Genomic DNA, 21,548 nt, shown 5'->3' with positions numbered 1-21,548 from the left:
CCCTCCCATGTCCCCCTTTCCCTCCTGCTTTGGCAATACCTGTATGAATCTTGGTCATGCCAATAAAGCTATCTTTGATTTTGGTTTGATTTGATGTGGATGGCAAGGAGGAAGGGGGAAAGGAGCATATAGGAAGCAGAGACTCAAGCAGGACACAACCACAAGGGCAGCTATTCACAGGAACTTTCAGCAGCAAGTCAGCTTAACAGTGCACACCTTCTACAGTGTTTCCATATCTCTGCTTCTGTCATTACAAATGCCATCATTATTGTTTATATCTATAACTGGCTGTTGTGCACTACTGATTAATCACTCTAATCAGCACATACTGTATGTGACTAACAGATATGCTGATTAGAATGGTTAATCATGCAGCCAGGTGTAGTACTGTCCAGGATGCAGAGGATAATGATGATAGCTGACAAGAGCAGTAACAGTAGCAGAGGTCCCAACATCCAGATGAGCTCACTCACTGCTAACTAGTAGCACACAACAGGACATGGCTCATCTCTCCTCCACCTCCTGGCATGTTCCTGTGCAGCTCTGTCACTTATTTTGGTCCTCAGGCACCACTCTGTTGACATCTTTTCTGCAGCCAATAAGCTTACCACTGCTTGCCTTCTGGTGTTCAGCACTCTCAAATTAATATAGCACAGCCAGGAAAGAGAGGGTGCGGGTGCAAAATCAACTATAAGGCAGGCAGCTCTATACTGCTGTAGTGTAGTGTGTGCTGTGTGCGTCTGTTCTTACCACAATTGGGATGGCTCTCTGACTGCTCATTTTAAAACACAGTGATGGTGCACTGGGTACTAAATGGTGCTCCAGGCCTATGCCTAGAATGCTCTAATCTGAACTGAACATTAACTTAGGTTTTACAGAGTGTTGTTATAAGAAGAGCTAATGCACCACAGTGATAATCTAACCCACTGTCTCACCTATTTTTAATTGTATTGCTGGTATCAAATTCATATAGTTACATATTTTCATAAAAAATAAATTCTCGATTCTACTATGTAGTGTTTACATGATTAACACATCACTTCTGTATTTACATTTTATGTGAGTTGAAAAATTAAAAAATAACTGGTGCCATTTTTCAAAGGGAACCTGAAGAGAGAGAAATTTGCTGGGTACCATTGCAGTATTCTGTATCATTACCCAGAAACATGTATACGGATGAAATGTTTTGATTTCACTTCCTGTAGGCTTACTAGACATGAGTGATATTAAATATACTGAAATTCTAATTTACGAATCACCATGACAACCTGGTATCCACATTATAGGATAGGATACAATGCCAGTTTCCTTGTCCCTCTGAATAAAGGGCTGCATTTTAACTGCTTATGACATGGACCCTTTTTTTCCTGGGATTTCTGCTTGGAAATAAAGTTATAACTACTGTTTTTACTGTTAAATAAATAAGGGAGATTGAGATTGGGGCTTGCTCCTTATATTTATAGAGTGGCAACACATCGAAGAATCTTGAATAGAGATGCTTCCTGCCAGCAGCTGCAGAACACTTAAGGGTAAACAGAGTGGCTGTGGATGTAGTGTGGGGGCGTTAATGGTATTCTGCTCAGGTATCCATGCAGATCACAGCCCAGTCAGAAAATGAAAGCATATTTTACTGCAACTGCTCTGACGTAAAGGCCAATATAAGGGATCACCACAACAAACGCTGGCAGCCTCTCAGGGGGATGCTAAAGCTCCGGAACCAGTAGGCATTTGGATGTTTAATGACACAGTGCAAATTGTGCATCCTAATAAGGACCGTCTGCTAAAAGGGCAAACGGAAAGTAATTGCAGTTTAAATGATATCTCTCTGGGAACGTGCCTGCTCGTCATCTTACATTCTTATTTTGTAGACAGTAGAATAGAAAACCCCACCAGGTAAATAAATGAATCTGTAACATCAGTTTTCTGCATCTGGAAATTCAAAGGAAAATGGAACTAAGAGGAGTAGGGAAGGGGCCATTACTGACTGACTTAAATAGTACAGCTTGTCTGGCTGTTGTGCTGATCCTCTGGCTCTAGTAATGTCAGAATCACTGACCCAGAGCATGTAACTCAGGTTTACTCAACACTGACTCCTCTATGCTAGCTGTAGATGCGTGACCCCACAGCTAATGGAAGAAGAATGCATAACAGTAAGGCAACTTTCATCTTTAATGGACCACTATCGTGAAAATTGGTAAGATTTAAAACACATGTTAACATTCTCCTCCCAGAGTAAAATGCACTATAAATGACTTTTTCCTAGGTTACAGTAAGCAGTAAAAATTTGACAGATCTGAAAGGATTTGGACTATTTGGTCTCTCGGTGACTCTCAGTATTTCTTTCATTCTTTGAAAAAAAATTGTAGGATCTACACAGAGATGTCTGATAGCCTCCCTACTCACTATTTTGCCAGTTGGGACGAGCAAGTGCCATTCAGTAAATGCTTATGAAAACCCCAATGATCCCCCATGAGGAGAAAACCTGTCAGATCTGTCAGAGACTCACTACCTACTGTGACAGCAACGTAGGAAAAAAACATATATGTGTGTGTCTGTTACTGTATTTACATAAATGTTGCTGGTTCCCTGGCTGTCGTGTAAGTGTTTTAGCTCCATGAATATCAGTCACACACCTGCAGGAAAAAATTCAGCCAGTGGAGATAATTTGTAAATCAGACCTGTGGATTCAAGGCCAGTTCACATTGGAATAAATTCAAAGAAGAGTAACAGTACCTGGCACCAAATGCAGCAGGGCAGACACACCAGGACTGGGACCAGGACACAGAGCGTGCTCATCCAAAATCCTTGTAATCCAATCGAGTTGAAGAAAAAATGCGGGGCACCACTCCTTTAAAAGTCCCTTTATTCCGGTGGGGGAGACAGCAGGTACATGCAGTGGGGGTATCAAGTGCCTGACAGCTGTTTCGCTGGTTTAAACCAGCTTCTTCAGAGGCAGTATGTACACGATGTACATACTGCCTCTGAAGAAGCTGGTTTAAACCAGCGAAACAGCTGTCAGGCACTTGATACCCCCACTGCATGTACCTGCTGTCTCCCCCACCGGAATAAAGGGACTTTTAAAGGAGTGGTGCCCCGCTTTTTTTCTTCAACTCGACCAGTTCACATTGGGCTTGCCCAAAATCTTGTCATTCAGTGTGATTTGCGCTTGTGATTCCCATTCAATAGAAAGACAATCAAAGCGCAATCTCCTCAAAGACGCTGCATGCACCACAATTGTGATTGATCCAAATCACAAACGCTGCAGTGTGAATGTATCCATAGGGATACATCGTCAGCAACGCTTTGCTGATCACCGGCAATCAGCAAAGTGTTGAAAAAGCACTAGGTGTGAACCAGCCCTCACTCCGTGTGTTAAAGAGTTAGCGGCAGAGTACCAGAAAAACAGTAAACCATAAAAGGAAGTTAGCAGTGGCACTTTAAGTTTCCTTTAAAGCAAACCTGAACTGAAAATAAACTTATGAGACAATTCATTATATGTGTTTTAATAATGGTAGATAGAACATTCCCGGAGTCTCATATTTAAATTATCCGTTTCAGGACTTTATTTTAAAGACTGAATTCTATGACATAAAATTACATAAAATCTGGATCATAAGGCTTAAAAACAAAACAAATAATAACGGTTTAAACTTTGCAGCTTTATCTTGTTATACGTATGCTAGCCTAATAGAGGAGTTGTGGCTTCTGTTTACTCTTCAGGAGAGCTTGGCAATTGCTGTTTCATAACCTCATTTGTGCAGATAAAATAAAAAGTTTTGTTAACACAATACAAAAACAAGATAAAAATAGTCCAGAGACAATTTTTTAGTAGGACTAATACACTGTGTACCAATGTTTATCTCATTGTGTCACATATCAGTTCAGGAATGCTTTAAAATCTAAATATTCACTCCAGTAGTCATTGCATTAAGTAAATAAAAGTCCAGTACAACAGCATCTTTTCACAACTTTTATTTTGTCGGGTAAAGTAGGTACAAAAGTTATTTGTTGCAAAATATATTTATCACATAAAGAGAGATGCATTCAAACAAAGTAACATTCAGTCTCATTCAACAATATAAACGTCTCAACACTGTTTTGGCAGTACAGCAGCTCAATGTAAAGTGCGAAACTAAAGCGACCAGAGGATGTATTCACTTAACACGTGTCACACAAGTCGTGTGGGAGACATCCGCATTGTTCAGAGGAACGAGAACTCTGCATACTCTACTAAGGACCCTTTTCAGAGATACGAAGGTATCTAAAGTGCTATTGTTCCAATATCTCTTCTCAATAAGTCCACAACACAAGCTTAGTACTTATTAGCAGGCACTATTAATTCACTAGATTGTCATTTGTGCAGTGCTATCAGTAAAGAGAAGAAGTCCTTTCAAACATCACTCGGCGATCTAGATCGAAAGGACACTTTGGATTGAAAGCAGCCACAGAAAAGAACCCACATTGATCTTTGTATCTCATGGTTTCTATAGGCGTAGATGATGGGATTGATCATTGAGTTGTAAGTAGCAGGCAGCAGAGTAGCGTAAGTATACACCGAAGGATACTCATGACTTCCCACCACACAATAAATAGCAAAAGGCAACCAACTGGCCCCAAATGTCCCAAGAATGATGGCCAGAGTGGAAACTCCCTTTTTGGTGGCTACATAATGAGATGCTGTCAAGAAATGTTGTTGTAGTGCTATCTGATGAGCATGTCTGCAAACTATTTTGCAGATTTTTATGTACAAGTGCAGCATCAAAATAAATATGAAGAAGAATGAGGTGGATAAAAGAGTCACATTAGTTTTGGTCAAAGGTCTGACAATGCTGCAAGATGAAATGTCATCTAGACAGTTCCAGCCCAGCACTGGAAGGAGTCCAAGACATATCGATACCCCCCAGGTGACAACGAGCATGAGATGTATCCAGAGGATGGTCTTCTCAGAAGAGTAAGTCAGTGCATTGTAAAGTGATAGGTACCGGTCTACCGTGATAGCCAGCAAGCTACTCACAGAGGCAGTGAAGGAGGCTACCAGGAACCCCACTGTGATAAGGCTAATAGTCTCTGACTGGATCACATACTGAAACACAAAATTGAGGATCAAGCCAAAGCCAGCTAGAAGATCTGCAGTAGCGAGGCTTCCGATTAGGACAAACATAGGGGTTCTCAGTGTTGGGGTGTAGAAGATGATAGCCACCACTATAGCGTTCTCGCATGCAATAATTGTTCCAGATATGCACAACATAATATCCCATGGGTTAATCGTAAAAATGGAGAAGAAAGCAGATAACTCCAGGGAAGCATTGACATCGCTTGTCTGGATCCAAGGAAGAGAGAAGCTGGTGTCGTTTTCATTAAGGCTTTCATTCATCTCTCCAATATATGAGTGCCTGAAATAAAATGACAGAAAACAGATGAGATGTAGCTGTGTTTAGCACGTAGTTTCCCACAGAGCTGCAACTGTCGCTGTCCATGGTACTGATGCTCTCCATGGTGCTGAAACATCACATTGTGTTACCTAGTAGAAGCCAGCTTACTTTACAGCTGGGGAATTTTCAGCACCTCTGCTCTTATCTCTATCACTTCAACATAAACCATATCCCCCAAATTACTTTATAAAAGATATAACATATTATTAGGGCTAACAAGATAACATATTACAGCTGTTGCATGTCTCAAACCATAGCATGATGTTTCACTATTCCCCAAAAATGAGCCGTAAGAAGAAAACATTGCTCTTACCTTTAGCAAGGCTTAGTTTGGCATCTCACAGGTAAGCAGCCAGCATGTAGAGTGGCTGGAGCGCATGAATGCGAGTACCGGCGTCAGTAGAGATCCAGCTGTAAGTCCAGACCTGCTGACACAGGACTGGTGCTGAGGCAGACGTGCAGAGGATAATGTAAGTAGGATGGACAGTACTATACTAGTTTACTGTATGCTGTGAGAGAGGGCGGACTGTGAATAGGAGGAGGAGACATGAGAGGTGCTGGGACTGGCTGACAATGCAAGAGCAGCGTGTATCTGTTGCTCAGATGAGGATCATAAACTGTGGATGTTTTTGGTAGTGCGCTGCATGGGTCCAGGGGATGACCAAGCTTTGACGTCCTTGGAAGGCGAAGTGATGCTGAGGCTCACTGATGCCGCACACAGTCTTCCCCTGCATCCTACTGTAGTGCAGAGATCATGCCCGCAGCGGCATCATCGCAACACAGACATGACAACTTAATCATATACTGTTAAGATTTACGACTAGACACTAGTTGGGCGTGCACATGAAGCTCTATGGGTCAGGACAGTGTTGGAGGGTTCCTGCAGGGGGACAGCCACTGAGCAGTACTAGGCTGTGTGTGTGGCGCAGTACTGCGAAGAAGGGAGACGGGCAGGACAAGAACGGCTGAGCTGTGAGGCAAAGAGGAAAGAAAATAAGCAGAACGGACGGCAGAAAGGAGGGGGGCAGGCAAATAACACAGTGTGACGGAAGTGCAGTAAAAGTAATTAACTGGGAGATTGAAGATATAGATTAGCTGCATCAGTGGAAGTGAGAGCTAAGAACAGAGATGAGAGGCAGAGATACTGAGGAGATAAACGGCATCAAATAAAGATACAGCACAGATAAGAGGCACAGTGTGGTTAAAAGAAAGAAGGAGAATTTTAAAGTTGTATACTAGATGGAATGCAACAGACTGGGTAAGATCTTCCCAGCTATATATATCTGAACTGTGAAGGAAATGAAAGTCTATTGTATTCCCCTTATGAGTGAAGGGGCTGTCTTGATGATACAGTAGTATATACAGTGTAGTCTATGAGAAAAGTGAGAAGATACAGAAACAGTGTGTAATTAAGTTGTATACTGATCAGCTGTATGACAGATAGGGATGAGTGAAAATGCCTCTGATGTTATCAGGAAAAGTTCGTGGAATTTTTGATTGTTCTGCAAATTTGTGGAAATCTTTTTGTGAATTACATTGAATTCAATGGCGCAGACTTTAGCCATTAATAGTAAAGTCCCCATACATGCTAGATTCACCAAGTTATGAACATTGCTGAAACTGGGGAAAAAAATCCTTCAAAAATACCTTGTAGTTTTTAGAAAATTGATTTTTACCACTTGAGGACCACAGGTTTACATCTCCCTAGTGACCGGGCGAATATCAACAATTCTGTGCTCTGCAGCTTTAACAGTTTACTGTTCACTCATACAAGTTTGCAGCCAAAGAAATCTTACCTCCTTGTCTTGGCATGAACAGGGCTTTCTTCTGGTGGTCTCTGATCACTTCTGCCATCTTTAGTTTTTTTTTAAATTAATGAAAAATGATCTTTTTTTTTTTTTTTTTTTTTTAATAAAAAAAGCCCTATTTCCTTTAATCTCCCCCCCCCCCCCCCAAGAAAAAAATGGTCCCTAGACTGCATAGGACTGTGCTCAAGAACTAGATTGTGAGGCCATCCGAGAGACATTTAAGTGACAAGGCTGTCACTTGTACAGCACTGCTGGAGATCCACAGCGCTGTTTACATTTAACCAGTCCCCCCCTCCCCTCTTCTCCGTAGCTGAAAGAAACAGCCTGCTAACCATGATCGCGGGCTAGCAGGCTGATCGGGGTGGCCTTCTGTGTCCCCTGCAAGGAACAGGCGCTAAGCTAGTGCTCGTTTCCTGCTAATCTCACGTATCGCGAGATGACACAATCCTGGGTTAAGCGGTCCCAGGAGAGCCACTCTTCTGCTGCAATTCCGAGCTGGGCGGTGGTTGAACGTTATGATAGGATTTGAAAGTGAAAGTGAAAATTAACACGTATTAACAGAAAAAGCAGTGAATTTCCTGCTGGAGCTTCCAGGTGGTCAGTACGCAGTGTGTAATGACCACCTTGAAACCTGGTGGATGTGGCAGCGTTTTGGCCAGGGATCGCTGTACAGCCACAATACTATAAATATAAGGATCCATGGCAAATATACCTATTGTTTGCACTAATAAATGTACATTTAAAAAATGACATGGGGTCCCCCCTCTGAAGCCTCGGTAACCTCTTGTCACCTATGTAGGCTGGTATAACCAGAATGCAGAGCCACGTGGGGCTCTGCAGCCTGAACTATACCAGTCCACATGGTTCATGATATGGGCGGCCTCTGGAAGAGAGGGATGTTAAAGCCTCCCTCTCTCCCCCAGATCCCTTGTCTATACCATGAACAAGGGGCTCATGTCACTTCCGGTGCCCTGGAGTAGGGCGGCGTTAACTACTAGAGATTGCTTCATTGTGGACAGACGAAATTCGATCAGCTGCACACTCAGTCACTGTTGTTCTGTCATTGAGCTACCTCAGCCCAACCATATGGGCTTGAAAACTGCCACCGCCTGCACTCTTGCCATGGTGCGCACCAGTCCAGCACGACCGTCACTACACAAACAGCTGTTTGCGGTGCGTTACACAGTGAGTTTGGTCTGTCAGTGTGAAGCAGTACACCAATTACACTACCTGATTGATGTATACACATGCAATATGTTTTAAAGCACTTTAGGCCTCCAATTTAGCATGCAATGTGATTTCTGCCCTTAAAACGTTGCTGTACATCAAATCCTGATTTTTCCCCGGGACTTTTGGCATGTATCCCACTCCGCCATGCCCCCCTCCAGGTGTTAGACCCCTTGAAACATCTTTTCCATCACTTTAGTGGCCAGCATAAATGTTTGTAATTTTCAAAGTTTGCATCCCCAATAAAGTCTATTGCGGTTCGCAAAAGTTTGCGGGAAACAAACTTTTGCGGAAGTTTGCGTTCGAGGTTTCTGAACCGAAAATTGAAGGTTCGAGCCTTTTTCTATTAACTACCCCCATGCCTGTAGGTGTAGGCCGTAGGGGGTTCATGGTGACATCTGGGCAGGGCCGCGCCTGGGCGGGTGCTGAGGGTGCATTACACCCAGGCGCCTGTATCTGACAGGTGCCACCCGGCCACCGCTCACCCCCTCTGGCCGCCGCTCACCACCTCTAGCCGCCGCTCCCTCCCTCCCTCTAGCCGCGCCAGACCTCGATCAGGCGGCGACCAATAGTGCAGGCGCTAGGACCTAGCACCCTGCACTGATATGCGGAAGTGACATCACTTCCGCATATAGAGCGGGTGCGTCCGGCGCCCGCTCTTACTGGGCGGGCCACCGCTGATCCTTAGGTCTGACACTGCAAGGTGAGGGGGGAGCGGTGGTGGCTAGAGGGGGGGTCCCTGTCACTCAATGCCTAAAGGGGGTCCCTGTCACTCACTACCTAAAGGGGGTCTCTGTCACTCACTACCTAAACGGGGTCCCTGTCACTCACTACCTAAAGGGGGTCCCTGTCACTCACTACCTAAACGGGGTCCCTGTCACTCACTACCTAAAGGGGGTCCCTGTCACTCACTACCTAAAGGGGGTCCCTGTCACTCACTACCTAAAGGGGGTCCCTGTCACTCACTACCTAAAGGGGGTCCCTGTCACTCACTACCTAAAGGGGGTCCCTGTCACTCACTACCTAAAGGAGGTTCCTGTCACTCACTACCTAAACGGGGGTCCCTGTCTCTCACTGCCTTAACGGGGGTCCCTGTCACTCACTGCCTAAACGGGGGTCCCTGTCACTAACTACCTAAACGGGGGTCCCTGTCACTCACTGCCTAAACGGGGGTCCCTGTCTCTCATTACCTAAACGGGGGTCCCTGTCACTCACTACCTAAACGGGGGTCCCTGTCTCTCACTACCTAAACGGGGGACATGGGTGTGATTAGGCAGGACATGGGTATGGTTATGTGGTTGGGTGCGGTTAATTTAACCACTCCCATAGGCGCCAGAGAAAATCTTGCACCCAGGTGCCAGGCACCCCAGGGTCACCCCTGCATCTGGGGGTGGCTTTTAACCTCCTCTCGACCACCAATTGGCGTCGGTAGGGTGGCAGCCCAGGGACCGCATAATGGCGATTGGCATCAAGTCCTGGGGTGGGTTCAGCAGGAGATTGTGCATGGCGCCGTCTCTTCAGTTTCCCAGCGGCAGATCTACGGCAGCACTGTACTGGGGACAGCCGTGTCCCTTGGGGGGGTGGGGGAGTGTTAGGGGGGGTTGGGGGGTAAAGCCTGTGGTCCTTAAGTGATTAACAAGAGGACCCCCAGATGTCTGGCCCCTTGGTGTAATGGGTATGGGGTACTGAAGAACCCTTACCCATTTTCATAAAGGGTTAAAAAGTAATACAAGCACCACAAGAAAAGTAGTTTATTGTTCTTAATCAACCATAAATACTTACCTTTAATGTTCCCATGCCAATATCCTCAGAAATGTCCTGCACTAATATGCTCTTGTTGTGCTTGTTGTGTTGATTGAAGATCCTCGACATGCGACCAACAGTACTCACAAACGTCGCCACTAAAACTGTCTATATTATAGTATAGCAAGCCCCAGAAAAGCATCTTTGAAAGTGCCACCAGTTCTCCCCATCGGTCCTTTAACAGTGCACAAGACAACATTATTAGATGAGTATGTATTGCTGTCTGACGTAATATGATAGAACCTACCTGTATTGATGCTGTATCTGTAGATATGAAAGACTATATCATTATTAAACTGCAGAGATAAGAGAAGACCACATTAATTGATTATTTATTGCAGTCACATGGTGCAGGTGCTCGCTGTGATGACAGACCCTGGAGGAGGCCAGGATTCACGACAGTGGACAGGTTGGCCTTCAACACTGCACAAGAGGGGGACACATATACCCTGAGGGGGCAGCAGCAGGATGATGTTGTGCTTAGCCGATGCTAAACATTTCTCTGCAAATCAGCAGAGAAGCGCTTGGCAGCAGTTCCTGTCATTCAGTAAATGCATCACATTTTCAGGGCAAAACAAGAGGAGGGGAGATAATGAAATCAAGCACAGCATTTTGTGCGAATGGCGTGAAAAGCCGGTATGGACATTTTGAAAGGGCTGTCTATTCATTTGAATGGACAGCACTTGAGTGACAAAATGCAATCTTCGCAATTAATTCTGGTTCAGAGTCTGTGTGAAACAGCCCATAAGGCAGAAGTTGTAAATCATATATTTGTAGCAATACCATTGCAAAAAGTATGTTAGAATAGAGAAAGTCGGATCTAGAGCTAGATTAATTGTCATATGATATTGCTATGTAATATAATTCTGAGTACTGTGTTTAAAAAAATTAATAGTAGCTTATTAGAAAAGTATTAGTAATTTGTTCGATTCATTGTGCTTCAAATAAATTACATTTTTTTTATGCAAGAGCAAATTTGACTTACCATATAATTAAGACAGAAGTCAGGATGTCAATGGGCTTGATTCATGAACCTACACTGCTATAGCAGCGCGAGCTCCGTGACAGCAGCACAACCTAAATTCAGGGAGGCACGCTACACCCGGTCCTGCAGAGAAGCATGCCTTCCTTAGTTATTCACACTGCTTACATTAGCAACATGCGTTCCTTTAAATGCTGTGCCGCTGCTATGTTAATTAACATAGTTACTGCATAATACTTCACAGCAGCGGCTGGCATTTAAAGGAGTGCACATTGCTAATGTAAGCAGTGCGAGTAACTAAGGAAGGCATGCTTCTCTGCAGGACCGCATGTAGCGTGCCTCCCTGAATTTGGGTCACGCTGCTGTAATGGGGCTTGTGCTGCTATAGCAGCCCTGTGATCAGGGCCGGACCAAGGCAGAGGCAAGAGAAGCTCCAGCGTCAGGGCACAGTGTAGGGGGGGCACCCAACTCACACAGCTATTATTCCCCTATTGTGTTTGAAGCAGAGAGAAATAAGAAATGGGCATACATGGCAGTGACTGCAAGCCAGATAACTAGAGATTAAGGTGTTGGGGGCTTGGGGCCCTGCGGTGCCTCTCAGTCTAATAGCAATCAGTATGTGACTGTTGGGGTGGGAGGGATGGAGGTGTGCACTTTGGTGTCTCAGCCTTGGGTGCTGGAGGACCTTGTCCCGGCTCTGCCTGTGATCACTGACTAATCGATAAGTCGGTAACACAGAGATGATGCCCGCAGTGGCATTAAAACATAGAAATATCAACATAATCATATATTGTAAAGGTGGCCACTAACGATCCAATTTCTAGCAAAACATTTTTTGAGCAATAAGATTATTCTGATCAAAAGAAAAATCGTTCACTACACCATCAACAAACCCATCTTTGCTTCCGATCTATCACAACCAACAAGAAAATCCAAATTTTGGTGTGACGAAAATCAAATCGGACAACTATTTTTATAATCGTTCGAAATCGATTGTGCCCATCATCGGAGATTATTTACAACCAATCTGATTAGAATTTCTGATCTCTTGAATGATTTTAAAATTGGTCCGTGAGTGGCCACCTTTAAGAATTATCACTAGACAAGACTGGTTTTTTCAAATTATTTAATTGAAGATCTCACAAGGATCCTGTAACATATGTCTCTATAGAATTCTACTGTAGCTTGAGCAAGTCATTATGGTTCTGTTGGGTCCGGCCTGCTGTTAACTGGAAAGTATAAATGTCAGCTTGGGGAAGACGTTTAATGTGCTATCAACTCATTATGAGCATGCATGTTATAATGGGACTAATAAGACCTGAACCACCTGTTCGGTGACCTTATCATTGCATGAACCCATTAGCACAGCTTTGCTGCTCTGCTGGAAAACACAACAAATACAGAGAGTTCATCTGGTTAGCTGCTTTACAGGCTCAATAACCACTAAAGTATGCTTGATAGCCAAACAAGTTGAAAGGAGCAGTTGGTGTGAACTATTAGCAGTCTGCTTCAGTCAAATATTTCTTTCCTTTGGTAACATGTTTCCTTAGACAATCAAATTAACTTGGAGCCATGAAATATTATTTGATGTAGCTACTGAAAAAATATGTCATTAACTTCCATGCCAGAGATTTTCAATATTTATTATATGAAACACATAAGGTTTTTTTTTATTTATTTTTTTTTTCTTTCTTCTTTTTTCTATTTTTGTGACTGGTGGGGGATATGTGTGTGGGGGGAGGGGATGGATGATACCATATATGGACATATCACATGCTCTAAAAGCACAGTTGGAAATGGTGGGGCTTTTTTTTAGTTACACTAGATATTCAAAATCAAAATATGAAATGTAATAAGTACTGAAGAGTAATGTATGGAGCTATGGAGATAGAATGGGAGAGGGGGTAGCCCTAATCACTGAATGAAATGAGATAATAAGTGTTATGTTATTGCTAATATGTCAATTATGATGTGTCCTGGAGATATGGTATTTGATGGTAATGTCTTAATTAATTTTTGTAAAAAATCTTTGTGATAAATAAAGAATCTTTAAAAAAAAGAAACACATAAGGTTTATTAGAATGTAAAAATATTGAACGATAACTTGAACTGTATATACAGCTATATAACTAGCTGGCAATTCTCCCAACACATTCTATTTCCTAGGAGTAGGAGAGCAGATGTCATGAGAGATCTGACACCCGGAAACAGAGTGCCTGCTCTGCCCCATCTCCTCACACACTCCACCAGTACAGCTAACATACTGCGAGAGCTGGTGCCTGACTCACATCACATTGATCACAATAATCACCATGCAGCTAGCATCTAAATAATAAATAGAGAAGATAGTCTCCACTTTACTCTCAGTTCTTTTTTATTTATAGCTGACTTCTGTGTAGGGCCGGTTCACACTTGCTTAACCTCCCTGGCGTTCTATTAAAATTGCCAGGGAGGCTGCGGGAGGGGTTTTTTTTTATAAAAAATGCATGAAAGGCCACTAGATGGCGCTCCGGAGGCGTTCTTTCGATCGCCTCCGGCGCCCAGAATAAACAAGGAAGGCTGCAATGAGCAGCCTTCCATGTTTTGCTTATATCGTCGCCATAGCGACGAGCGGAGTGACGTCATGGACGTCAGCCGACGTCCTGACGTCAGCCGCCTCCGATCCAGCCCTTAGCGCTGGCCGGAACTATTTGTTCCGGCTGCGCAGGGCTCGGGCGGCTGGGGGGACCCTCTTTCGCCGCTGCTCGCAGAGCGGCGGCGATCAGGCAGCACACGCGGCTGGCAAAGTGCCGGCTGCGTGTGCTGCTTTTTATTTCATAAAAATCGGCCCAGCAGGGCCTGAGCGGCGACCTCCGGCGGTAATGGACGGATATACTCGTCCATACCGTCAAGGAGGTTAAAAAAACGTGCCCCCATTTGTAGTAAGCAGTTTAAACAGAGGTGGTAAAAAACAGGAGCAACTGTTTACTGTCTCGTCGCAAGCATGGCACCTCCTGTTTTTTACTGCCTGAAGAAGTGGGCTGCGACCAATGAAATGCGTTGCAAATCTTGGAGTACTCCTTAAAGTTTTTTGATGATAATATTCTACTGACTCTTCAATGGGGAGGTAAGTGTTACTTCCCCTTGTTTTTATCCTTTTAATATACATATTGTATGTTTTATTATTTTGGCACCTCTGTTTCAACTACTTACTACAGTCTAAGTCCACCATTGGTGGAGGGGTCTATCCCCAGTTCATCTTTCTTACCTACAGAGAGCAACATCTTAAACCCTTGAGGGTTCTGGTTCCCTTCCTGCCTGAAAAGTGGTTGTCTACTTGGTAACCCACGCTTGTGAGTATAAATTCTATACATTTATATATCTCACTTGAACCTAACATACTACCCCATAGAGGGCCCTCGATCCCCTTTTCCTCAATTTGTGTACCCCCATTTCGGAAGTGTTTTAAGCTCCACTTAGTGCAGGAAGTGGTTCCTAAGGCTAAAAGTAGGATCTGCCTCCACTTGTTGAAAACAAAAAATCGGATCCGCTCGCTGTGTTGCACTAAGCGGAACGCAGAGTCCGAACTTGGCACATTTTCCCAGACTGGATGAGAAAATGTATGCAATGAAATCCTATGAGAATGGATACTCACTAGGCTAGTCGCTGCATCCACTTCACCCGTTTTGATCACCACTGTGACGTACTGTATAATGTGTCTCACCGCCGCTCGGCCCCTCGTACACAGCCCGGTGGCCAGCAGAAACATGGGGATTTCCATTGGGCTGCCAAAACCAATGGGAATCCTCAGCAACAAGGAGAATTTTCATTGGTTTATTCTGGACCAATGAAAATTTTCCCTGTTGCTAGGGAGATTTTGCCTAATGGCGGGCTGAACATGGAAGGACCGAGCGGCGGTGAGACAATTGAGTGGCAATGTGGACATGATCAATGCAGGAGATGTGATTGAAGTGGAGGACACAGGGCAGGAGGTGAAATTGCTGCAAGTAGGTGCAAAATGGATGGATACGCTTACTGTGTCCGTTTTGCATCCACTCTAGTACTTAGGAGTGAAGATAATTTGGTTATCTACAAATTGTCCTTATCATGTCTGCATACTTCAGAAAGGGTGCCTGCATCATACATGGCATTGGCAGTCTTAATTGGGGGGGCTGATATGGGCAGTAGAGATTTCTGCCAATATAAGATAATCCTAGGACTCCGATGTGAATTTGAGTAGGGTATGCAGCTGCCAATGTTTTGGTCAGCGGACCTTTTTGAACTGCTTACACAATATTTATTACCAAATACATATAAAATATTCATTGTTAAAATAATGTACCCAATAATTCTTAGTTTGCACTGAAATGTGGCATCCAGCTCTACTTAGCACCTGTTGCACTTAGCAGCCACTACATCTTGGCACCAAATGCTGTTTAGCACCCACTGTAACTTTTCATCCAACTGTGATTCCTAATACTGCTTAGCACCTTTTGCAGCTTAGCAGCCACTGGAACCTAGATTACTTTGCACTTACTGCAACTTGGCACACAATTCTACATAGGACCCACTTCAACTTTTTATCCAATGCCGATCACCATCCACTGCAACTTAGCATCCATTTCTAATACAGAATACTGCTTAGCATCTGCTACAGTTTAGAGTCCAATACTGCTTAGCAACATGGGACCCAGTATGACGCAATACTAATTGCAACTAGGCACCTTTTGTTCCCACTAGGCTTTGGCACTTACTTCAGCTTGGCACTGACTGGACTTGAGCACCCACTGCTCCTTAGCACCCACTGCAACTTGGCTTCCACTGCTGCTTACTCAGGTACATTGCCTAGGCTGCCAAATAGGCCAGAACCTGCCTTGCCCAGCCCTTGTATATTTACTAGAGTGCCTAGGACTGAAGCTACACAGGTTTGTTGGCTGTGCTGTCAGGCTGAGCTTTCTAGAGCCATCTGAATCATAACCCTGGCTAAAGTGAAATAAAAACTGTTGTGGCCAGGTGAGACAATTCACTATATTTGAAATCTGTACTCAGCTGTTTGCCTAGATACCAGCCTTGAGCTATGAGAAGTATGAATTGTATGTACACTGTAATAAAGCAGTACTGGCATAAAATGTGAACCCTTTGGCTACATTCACTGTGACTTTTTGTGATGCTTTGGAAAATGTAATTGCATTGTTAACATGATGCAATGATATTGTAATGGTACATTTACATCAATGTATTAGCAGTACAGTGCAATGGAATCCATTGGCGTAATGCGGTGCATGCATTGTATGTACCGTATGCTTCACTGTATGCATTGCATTGGACATATAATGTGCCACGTGAGTTTTCCCCTCCATTGAGTTGTGATCCTGTTTTACAGGCATGCACAAGCATGCAACACAATGGGCTTGATTCACTAAAGGGTGCTAAGTGTTAGCACGCCAGTGAAAAGCCCCTTAGCACGTGCAAAGTGCACGCAAAAGTTTGCACACGCAAAGTTTAGCGGTGCACGGTGCGCACGCAACGTTGAACCGGTGCCCACGAAACGTCGCACCGTTTGCGTGCTAAATAGCCAGATAAGCGTACTTAGCATACGAACGGTGCGACGTTTTACATGCACCGTGCAGCGCTAAACTTTGCACACGATCAGTAACAGCTTTAGATGTTCAAACTACTTAGCACCCTAGTTTTCACGTCCAAAGCTGTTAGACGTGCTAACTATGTTAGCACGCCTTTGTGAATCGAGCCCAATGTGTCACTGTGAACCTAGCTTTAGTTAAGGAATCCAAAATAAAGTCTAGATGAATTTGTTATAGTTGATGAATTTTATGGACCAATTTTTATCCAGAATCGATTTCTGACTGACTGCAGGATCAGCAAGGAAGGGACCTGTACCAGCTTTCCATTAATGGTCTTATATCGGTGAGAAAAAAGGGGGGAAAGCACTCGCATTGAACTTGTTTGATTTCAGTTGTAGTGCAAATCTGAACAATCAAATGCTAGGCAAGCAGTGAGTGCAACAGCAAATAAGACCTCTTGTGTGTTGTATCTGTATTGACTGCTTGCCATGTATTTGATTGCTCATATGCTTCTCACAATTGTAATAATGAAGTTTTGTTCCAGTTGTCCCTCTCCCTCGCTCATCTTTCTCTTTGTTACTAAGATGAACATGGACATTTTAGTCCAAATGAGGGTCAGGTCTAGCCCTCTTCCTCCCTGACCTGAAGAGAATTTTGGGACATATTTGGGACATGTTCATAAGAAATTACTGTATGCTCACAGCGCATGGCAAATTTATGCAACTGATGTAGCATACATTGCGCAAGTAGCACAAATTGTTTCAACTAGGTAATGCAGGTGTTACTAGTATAATGCGAGTTACATGCATTTCACAGCGATTTTACTGCCCTTCCATGAATATGCCCCTTACTCCCTTTCCCCAGTAAGCCAGCACCTATTCAGTAGGAGACCTTGGGCAAGACACCCTAACACTGCTACTGCCTATAGAGCGCATCCTAGTGGCTGCAGCTCTGGCGCTTTGAGTCAGTCAGGAGAAAAACGCAATATAAATGTTCTGTGTCTTGTGTCTATCTGTCTTTTTTTAGTCATCCTATTTGGACTTGATGGACACACGACAGAATAGATAGCTTAGATTACAAAAGGTCTGAATGTATGTAAGCAGAAACCTTAAAGCTTGAGATGTTGCTCTTAGCAACAGGGAAGGTAAAAACTAATAGACTATAGTTTGGTTCCTATGGCAACTTCTCTGTCTAGTTTGTAATGTTTGTTTTTCCATCAATTGTAAATAGTTGTTAGTAATATTACAGAGAGGTGGGTTTTTACCCAGGCACACACAGAATGATGGATTTTCTTGGTAACGTTGGATATCAGTCTGGAAATGAAATGCATGAGGTTAAAGGGGACACTATGTGGGAGGTAAAGCTGGTTTATGCAATCCTGTAGCTTCAGTTGAAATGTAATCCTCCTATGACGACAATATTGATTTCTAGCCTTATTCCTCAAGTCAGTCATTGACACCTTTTGAAGACTTTTAATTGTGAGAGGACATTCTCTAAGGTTGCTGCTTGTGTAAATAATTACAAAGCCTGCAAATGTTTTAGTTAAATCTTCCAATATTCACCTGTCACACATCTTCTAGGCCTAAGTCTAGGCCTCCGTGCCGGTGCTCGCCTCCTGCAGGTACACCACTCCTGCCTCAACGTAGTACAATAGGACAAACGGAGACAGCACACAAATGGCTTCAGTCAAATAACTGTATTGAATAGCATGCAGAGGCACACGTACTTGTGCCTCTGCATGCTATTCAATACAGTTATTTGACTGAAGCCATTTGTGTGCTGTCTCCATTTGTCCTAAATGTTTTAGTTAACCCTTCACTATGCAGGAAGAAGCAAGATGAGAAATAACATATACTATGATGCACCCCATAACAGACCAAATCAACAGAATGCACCCCTGTGACGGACTATAGTAACAGACAACACCTCCAGTATCAGATCAGACCTCCTTCTCTGTACCAAATATGCAAATTTCGGACAAATGTGTTGTCTGAAATCTTCATATGGCAGTCAGGAGCACCGGCTGCACAGGGTGCAGTTTGTGACAGTCAGGGTGTCCGGCTTATCACCCAAAGGCTGCCTAACTGTTCTTTTCTTTTTTTTTCTATCAATTGAAGTCAGAGTTGGCTCATACCAAACTAATATTTCAGTTTTAGCTTCAAAACTTTTTATCAGGAGAAAAGATAGACAACAGCATGTACATCTTTAACGTATGTTTTGTTAAATAATCAACTTACTTTGTATTCCTGCTTAAAAACAATTGTGACTTTTATATTTTTTCTAATGACTGATTTTGTAATTTGTTATACATTACTGTATATCACTGGTGAGGAGCATATCAACGGAATCAGAACTGGTAAAAACAAACACATGGAAACTGGGAGCCCATTCTGGTGTAATAACACCTGGCAATTGGCAAAAGGTGATGTATGGAAATATACTCACAAGTGTGGGTTGCCCTGGGAGGCAACCACTCGTCTGGACATGTGGGGAAGTACCGTCCCTACTTGGCCTTTAAATAGATGGTGTAGGTCGCTGCTCCTCAAAAGGCTTCACGCCTTTGTTGGGTGAGAACCCTACTAGAGTTGGGTGGTGGAGTAAAATTTACAAACAAGCAGTAGGCGCCCAAATACAGGATATGGGTATATACAGTATGTTATGGCCAAAACCAGAAATCGGCCAAAGTGGGAATTGGCTGGCCATTTCTAGAACTGGACGATTTGACGTCAGCCAAAGTCCAAAATGCTGGGGATTTCTGACATTGGCCGGCCAGTTTGCAAAATGGCCAAAGTCAGTTGGCCAAAGTAAAAAATGCACAAATCCCAGAACAGCCCAGGTCCTGCCCAGCACCATGAATTGCAGTGAGAACTTCCTCTCTGCTCTGAAAGATACACAGCAGCATAATAACCTTTACAGAAAATTATTTCTTTGTTACAGCTAATGCAAATCCTGCACCAAATCAGCAGTGTGTCTACTTCCTGATTTCATGGAAGCAGACATATTGTTAACATCCTGTGCTTTCAAATTAGCTGTTCTGCCGTGGCAGTCAGGTGACACAGGGGAGTGATCAAATTACAGTGGAGATTAATCACAGATGAGGGGGATGCATGGTTGTGGGTGCTTTGCATGGCTGGGGGCTTTGCTGGGCACTTTGCATGACTGGGGGGCTTTTCTGGGTGCTTTGCATGGATGGGGGGGATTTGCTGGGCGCTTTGCATGGCTGGGGGGATTTTCTGGGTGCTTTGCATGGCTGGGGGGATTTGCTGGGCACTTTGCATGGCTGGGGGGGATTTGCTTAGCGCTTTGCATGGCTGGGGGGATTGGCTGGGTGCTTTGCATGTCTGGGGGCTTTGCTGTGTGCTTTGCATATCTGGGGGTGCTTTGCATGGCTGGGGGGCTTTACTGGGGGCTTTGCATGGCTGGGGGGCTGCTTGCGCTAATTAAAGACCTCAGATCAAGGCAACCAGAGAGGCAGAGAGAGGCATAGCAGTGCACACGCTACCTGCCCGGTCCTGTACACTTCACATGTGGAAGTAACCAATGACGTCACTTCCGCATTGCAGTGTTCACGTCCTGCGTGTAGCGTGTGTGCTGCTATGCCTCTCTCTTCCTCTCCAGTTGCCCTGATCTGAGGTCTGAGTAGAGGTGAGCGGGGACTTCGGGACTTGGCTGGCCACATTTAGCCACATTGCGTTCTGGCTGGCCAAAGTCCGCAATAAAAGTATATTTTGCACATTGGCCGCATAAGCCGGCCACTTCTAGTTTTGACCGGCCAGAACCTGAAGTGGCCAGACTTTGGGTTCTGGCCGTAACATATATCAGGATTTCGGATAGGAAATCAGGTCATACCTTAAATGAAGAAACTTGCAATGGTGTAACAGAAATAATTTGATGTATTACATAAAAAGCACTTCAGACAAATCTGTTTAAAGTGCTTTTTATGTAATAAATTGAATTCTTACCTGCTTTCCTATTAGAAATCCTGATAAATACTGATATCCCCTCCTGCTTATTTGTACATTATATAAAGGGAATGGGATAGCATGACTGGTGCCATGGGAGCCAGAATATTGGGGGGCATATTAGCTGCGGACAGTGCTACTATGCTGCACACATGTAAACAGTGTGTCTATGACTGCTAGTTTGGCTGATTGTATTGGGACAGTGGAGTTTTGCTGTCCTAACCCAGCCATAGTGACAGCAAGGGGGAGTGTACAAAGCAGGAGGTAAATTATGTTACTGGGGGCTGTCTGTCACTGGTGTCTGTCATAGGGTGCTGCCTCTGTTACCTTGTACCCCTATCCCAACCCCTTTCATGTTCCCCTTTCCCCCTTGATTTGGCAATGCCTGTATGCATTTTTGTCATACCAATAAAGCTATTTATGATTTGATTTGATTACTAAGGTCTGTCATAATGGGCAGTATTATCTCTCAGGGTCTGTTTCCACTAGGAGCGGTGCGATGCGGCTACATAGCCGCATCGCACCGCGGGTGTGCTGAAACCCATGCACGCCACTGGAAGAGTTTCCACTGCGTGCATGTTGTGCGGTGCGGAGCGATCCGAAAATCTGCAGCATGCTGCAGATTTTCGCACGGCCGCATCCGCCAGCATCCGCATCCCATCTCCTCAATTCACTTCCGCATTTGGAGATGCGGAAGTGATGCGGCCGGCAGCGGAATTGATGCAATGTGGCTAGCTAGCCGCATTCACATTATTTACTAGTGGAAACGGGCC

The 21,548-nt window shown here is 44.1% G+C and overlaps 2 protein-coding genes across 3 annotated transcripts in view; one reads left to right on the top strand and one right to left on the bottom strand.

Moving 5' to 3' along the window:
- Positions 1-21,548, top strand: part of LOC137570735 (CAP-Gly domain-containing linker protein 1-like) — a 376,864-nt gene that overhangs the window by 56,334 nt on the left and 298,982 nt on the right. The gene's annotated exons all lie outside the window — the stretch shown is intronic.
- Positions 4,044-5,869, bottom strand: GPR6 (G protein-coupled receptor 6). Its single transcript, XM_068279455.1, has 2 exons — positions 5,746-5,869; positions 4,044-5,393 (listed from the first exon to the last, which is right to left on the bottom strand). Exon 2 carries the CDS (start codon positions 5,372-5,374, stop codon positions 4,391-4,393), a length of 984 nt encoding a protein of 327 aa, XP_068135556.1. The 5' UTR covers positions 5,375-5,393; positions 5,746-5,869; the 3' UTR covers positions 4,044-4,390.

Source organism: Hyperolius riggenbachi, chromosome 4 (assembly GCF_040937935.1).
Source record: "Hyperolius riggenbachi isolate aHypRig1 chromosome 4, aHypRig1.pri, whole genome shotgun sequence".
In the NCBI taxonomy this organism is placed as follows: domain Eukaryota; kingdom Metazoa; phylum Chordata; class Amphibia; order Anura; family Hyperoliidae; genus Hyperolius; species Hyperolius riggenbachi.
The sequence above is the reverse complement of the archived record's forward strand: the minus strand, read 5'-3'. Positions and strand labels throughout refer to the sequence as shown.

Bases quoted from the DNA above. Each gene is read 5' to 3' on its own strand.
- GPR6 (XM_068279455.1), bottom strand. From the start codon at position 5,374: ATGAATGAAAGCCTTAATGAAAACGACACCAGCTTCTCTCTTCCTTGG.